General features: G+C 40.8%; 1 protein-coding gene across 1 annotated transcript in view; it reads right to left on the bottom strand.

Moving 5' to 3' along the window:
* LOC129364073 (CUB and sushi domain-containing protein 1-like) overlaps window positions 1-5,664 on the bottom strand; it is a 386,251-nt gene extending 380,587 nt beyond the window's left edge. The window contains exon 1 of the mRNA XM_055036496.1: window positions 5,047-5,664. Coding sequence (XP_054892471.1) covers window positions 5,047-5,188 — 142 coding nt within the window. The 5' untranslated portion in view covers window positions 5,189-5,664. The remainder of the gene's footprint in view (window positions 1-5,046) is intronic.
* Between the last annotated feature and the right edge of the window lie 336 nt (window positions 5,665-6,000).

Consider the following 6,000-nt stretch of genomic DNA (forward strand, 5'->3'; position numbering starts at 1 on the left):
TGCTTAATACATTTTAAAAATATAAAATATTTGCTAAGTTACAGAGTGGCAATTTATTCACAGAGTCAAATGTCTCAAAAGCATCTAAAATCCATAAAGGCATCCTTCTATCATAATGACAATATGCAGAAAAGAGATTAATCAGACCAGATATTCTGACTACTTTGTCTTTTAAGGTACAAAACCTTCCAAAAGCATGAATACCCACGAGACATGCTTACAATTTGTCATTTTACAACCACAACTACAAAGATACATTTTTATTGGGATTGCATGTAATAGACCAACACAAAGTAGTGGATAACTGTGAAAAGGAAGGTAAGAGAGAAAAGGTGCAAAGTGTATTTTTTAAACAAATAATCCAAGACAATCTTTTTATAAGTTTGCTTTTGCCTCAATTTCTCTGTTTATTTACATTCTACCAGTAGCAAGATTTGTGTTCATTTTACTTTGATTTGTGTATGTAGAGCTTTTTAACATTACCCTCAATGTCAAACAATATTAGGCACAAAAAACTAAATCTGGTCATACATAAGAGAATATTCAATTCAAATTTTTTTTAAGTACAAATGATTTTTGGGAAATATATGAATGAAAACTAGAATGAGTCTTTATTTGGATCCATATTTTCTTATATTTTCAGAAAAAAGGTCATGTGACAAGAGGATAAAACAGTATTGCTCGGTCACCTTTCAGAAAAGAAAATTACAAGAAAATAAATCCTTTGATTTCTTAAACTTCAATGTTTTATCACATATTTGGGAGACACTATCTCATTACCAATCAGAATCAAATATATTAGTTCATTAAAAATTGTCATTCTATAATGACAATGTCATTCTAAGGTGTGAATAATTTGACTCAAACAGATTTTGATTAACCAAAAATAAACATTTTAACTTAAAGAAGAAAACATTTTGCTAGTAAGAGGAAGCAATAAAACTTTTAAAAATTATTCTTTGTCATTTATGTATAATAATAAGTTGATATTTTGATATCTACTCCTACACTGAGCCTGGTGGCAAAATAAACAAAAACAAAAATGATGTCTCTGTCATATCAAATTTACATCCCAATAGCAGGAAGTAATTGAATCCTAATTAAAATGTCACCTTTACAAAAATGCCTCAATAACATTTTACAACATTTGGTTGTTGTATTGTTGAGGCTCCAATGGTAGCGACACAGAGGATTTAGTTAAAATCAGTTGCATGGGATCTCCACCTGCATAAATTCACCTAAATCACATTTCATATTTTTTCAGTGTGAGATTATAAAAGCCTTGAGTGAGGCCAAATTTCTAGAAGCAGGATACACCTCCTTTTTTCTATTTTGGTCATTTTTTTTAAAACATAATTGTACCTTGGCACTGATCACTCCACCTGTACACCCACTTCCCCTTGTGTTGTGTATTGTTGAATTTGTATCAGGCAGCCAGCTCTTTTTTAATTAACTGTCTTCACAAAGCCAGTGTGTGTTGATGCGTGCGTGTACATGCTTGCGTGTCCCTCCCATGTGTGATATTAGTATGCCAAGCAGGAGGACAGGCAGCTAGTTCCAATATCTTGTTGTTTGGCATTGATTCAATGTCAGCTAATTGTCACCTTGTGCATGCACTTTAGTTTGTTTGGGTGCATGTGCATGTAAATACGTGCGTTTGGGCCTAAGTGTCCTTATAAACTTTGAAAAGCAGACCTTTTACCACTCCTCACTTCGAAAACGGGACAGAAATAAGTCATTGGGATGTCCCGTGTGTCAGGTTGTGAGTGTGTTTAGTAAAGCGAGTGTGTGCCCAAGTGATTAACCAAGTGCTTCATAGTCCCAGTGGGAGCCTAAAATCTCAGGCATGTTATTGTCAGATGTGTGTGTCTGTATGTGTGAGTGAGTGCCTTTTGTCCAATCCCCTGTAGAGTGCAGTTAACGATATATCAATTATATTAGCACTAGCTGGGTTTAATGGGAATTATGATCACAGCTGGACATGCGGACAACCTGTTGATGGGCAGACGGAGGTTATTTTCATACAAATGACTGAAAACGTGCGAATGCTTCAATGAAACACCAACAATGTTTCTTTTGTTTTCATAATGATAGGCTCATATTGAGCATAAAACTATTTTCAGCATAATATTGTGTTTTATGTTACGTTACGCATTTATATTTCTAAACTTAATCATTTTGTGTGTTAGGCTCATTTTATTTACCTAATAATCTTGTAAAAAAGCTACTTCAATGAGCGTAAACATCTTTTTCTGCTAAAGAATTAGGTAAGAGTTTAGGTTTCTGTGACATCTTTAGCAGACATTTGCAGAACATCAATAATTACTTGACTGTTAAAACTTGCAGTGTGATGTCATTTACACTGTCTAAAAGGCTGGCAGCCATTTGCGGTTTGAGGTTTGACTAAATTAATTATTGCCACCCTCCCTTCTGTCTCGCCAGATGTCTGGATGCCCTTTAATTTTCTCGTATGTTGTCTCACATTGTGTAAGACATTATCTGAAAGGCTTTCTTTATTGCCATTATTGTGCACCATTTAGCGATAGGCTGAACAGGTTACTTTAAAAAAACTGAATTCAGAGCAGCCTAATCTAATATACAAGAGCATCTCAATAAATCTCAGTATCATGGAAAGTGAATTTATTTCACTAATCCAATTCTGGTAAAGGTGAAGCTCATACATAGATTCATTGCACCCAGAGACATTCATTTCAATTATATATTTCTAAGATTATGGGTAACACAAAATTATTTTCATGCAAGATTAGAATTAATGTTAATACAAAAATATTAGCTTAGTGAAAGTATGTAAGCCAAGTTTCGGTGCTTTCAGCAGTGTGGGTGGCTCCAAGTGCTGCTGGAAAACGAAATTAGCATCTTGATAAATTTGATCAGCACAGGGAAGCATGGAGGACTCTAAAAATGTCCTGGAACATGGTTGTGCTGACTTTGGACACCAGCACATGACATGGCTCCTCAAATCAGCAGTGAGCGTGGAGGCTTCCCTCTGGGTTTGGGTCATTTGAATTCTGGGCCTCTCCTCTCTTTTTCCAGACTGCAGGACTTTTACTTTAATGACAAACAAGGGAGCACTGAGCAGCTATCCAGTCTTATTTCTCTCCAGCCCGGCTGAGGAATCTCTGACATTATCTGGCCTAACACGGTGCTGAAGAGTTGTAACCCCAGTTCCATTTATGGCTCTTTCTCTCTGCAGTCACCCACTTATGAGCTTTGCTGTGCAACCCTCTCAATGCTGTGGTTATCCCAGCTCCTTCTTCTCCAACATTTTTCCTTTCACTCAACTTTCTACTAATAAGCTGGGATAAGCATTCCAAGTTTTACGCTTCTTTAGAAATTACTTTTTTGTAGATTTGCTCTTCTTGCACAGGGTTTTATGGAAATCTGCCAAGTCCGCATCTTTCTACATGTTTTTATAATAATGTAATGTTTCAGCATATGAAAAAAAAACATTAAACATGCATAATACTTTAAACATATATTTACTTCAACTGTTTGGGGAGCTGATTCTGGGGTCAAAATCATGCAAATTAATACAGTTAAAGACCTGGAATATCTCTGTGCATAATGAATCTAATGAGTTTCAACTGCAAAATTAATTAAGTTTTCAATTATATAATAATTCATGCACATGTCTTGTAGATTCTAAAGAATGGATATAATGTGTGATTCAGCAAACAATTTCAAAACTCGTTTTTGTGAAAATTGGACCATCTTAAATTTCATGGCAGACGAGCTGACATTCAGAAAACGAAACTGGACTTGGAAGTTAAATCACAGGTGATAAGAAGCAGTTGCTTCAATCACAAACAGCCTAAAAGACCCTCTATCATATTCATCAACACACACGATTCCCCCTCAATCACACTTTCACTCAAATCCCTTTATTTCCAGGCTGACAGCAGGCATACATGCCTGCATGCAGATACAGATGCCAATGCCAAACATACTCACACTCATTCTCATACACACACACCATAAAGTAAGTCTATGTTAATCAGAATAGACCAAAGTTAAGGAAAAGACAGGGAACAAAATATAGTGCAACTGACACATAGGTACTTATAATGTAAAACACTTTGAAATGCCTTGCTGCTGAAATGTGCTATACAAATAAAATTTGATTGATTGGCTTGCAAAGGATTTTCAAAACTGGAAACATTTTCTCAATTCCAAGATGATGGACTTGTGTGAGGAGAGGGAAAGTTTCAAAGACTCTTGGACCATTTCCAGCAGGACCGAGGAGAAGTCCTCACAAAGAGGGCATTGATGAACAGAGTGGGAGAAATTTAACACTTTCTGCTTGGTCTCCCTCCGGAGCTGAACTCCAGGAGCTTCCAGCGCACATCACCTGCTGCATCACCGCTGATGCACAGCATCAGTCCCCCACCATCAACCTCGGTGGAGTGGAGACCTGCTCCGCCACGGAAATCACGACTAACTCCGATCACGGGATTTCCTCTCATGAAAATCCCTTCCTGTGTGTCTGTAGACAGAAGGCTGACGCGGGCTGAGCCTGCTGTCAAGCAGAGAGGATTTCTAACTCTTGCAGATGCTCAATGTGATTTGGCTGGTGCGGCGGCTCATTCCGGAGCGGCTCGTGTTGGGTTTTTTTTTTTTTTTTTGCTGAGAACACGAGGCCCTCGCCGCTCCAGATGTAACGCTGTGTCCAACTTGGCCGCGCTGCGCTCTCCCACCTCTCGAATGCGCAAACACAAAACTGTGCGGGCTTTAGTATCACAAACACGCGCCGCCACGAAGACAAGACACACACACACACGCGGACCTAAATGCGCGTGCGCTGGCAACCACACTCCGCCCGCGCACGCGCGCCCGTCAAGCCTCCATGTAGAAACTCCGTCACCCTCACATACCGACTCTGACTGTTGCTGCGGAGGTCCACGCGTCACCTTCTTGAATCCGCGCACACGCAAAACGTCAAAAAAAAAACAAAACAAAAAAAAAAAACACTATGGCCACCTTCAACTCGAGCGCTCGCACAGTTACGCAGATCCGCTGAAAACTCACCACTGGACGGGGAGAAATCCCCGACGAGGAGCCCCAGCAGGAGGAGAAGCGGGAGGTCGAGTCTGAGTCCCCCCGGTTTCTTCCCGATCGTCCTCCTTCTCTTCAGCGGCGGCAGCATCTCCGGCGCTCCCAAATCCGTCATTTCTGATGCTAAATAAATCCAAGACGCCTGTTTTTCAAAGTCCTCTCCCCACCTTGCCGCTCTGCTTGGCTGAAGGAAGCGGAGGGTGGTGGGGGAGAGGGGGGTAAAAAAAAAAAAAGGCAGCCCCTTTCCTCTTTTCTTCCCCCCTTGTGAACAGAAAAGAAAGAAAGATCAATCACGAATATCCCTCTCGCACATGTCCATGTTAGCGTTTGGACAGGACAGCAACCGGTGACGGGTTGACGGTCTGAGATCGGGCAGCGCGCCGCCGGTGTGAGCTGACATAGCAGAGAGCGAAGGAGAGACGCGAAGGGAAGGAGAGAGTCAGTGGAGGAGAGGAGAGAGATGGTCGGTATAGGTCCGCACAGCCCGGCGCGCCAGCAACGACTGAGACTGGTGGAGGTGGAGGTGGAGGGGAGAGAGAGAGAGGCGCAAAGAGAAGCAGAGGTTGGAATGAGACGAGAAAGAGAGAGAGATGGAGGGGTGTGTGGGGGGGTGAGAAGAGGAAAAGCAGGTGAAGATATGCGCGTGCAACAAGAAAAGGGGGCAGAAATGATAATGAAGGGAAAATAAGAGAGACGAGGGCAGGGAGGTTGAAGCAAAAGAGCGAGAAGAGAAAAGGAAAGGGAAGTGTGAGAAAAGTGAAAAGGGAAGAGAAGAGAACAATGTCAAGGAGCAAGGCATTAAAGGAGCTATAAACAGGAGAAAGAGGCTAATTTGAAGAATGAAAGGGGGTATGGTAGGAGGGTGGCAGGAAATTAAAAACGGAAGAGGGGAGATGAAATGCAGGGAGGGGAGAGGAGAAAATGCAA

This window comes from Poeciliopsis prolifica, unplaced genomic scaffold, assembly GCF_027474105.1.
Source record: "Poeciliopsis prolifica strain line A6 unplaced genomic scaffold, Auburn_PproV2 SCAFFOLD011, whole genome shotgun sequence".
In the NCBI taxonomy this organism is placed as follows: domain Eukaryota; kingdom Metazoa; phylum Chordata; class Actinopteri; order Cyprinodontiformes; family Poeciliidae; genus Poeciliopsis; species Poeciliopsis prolifica.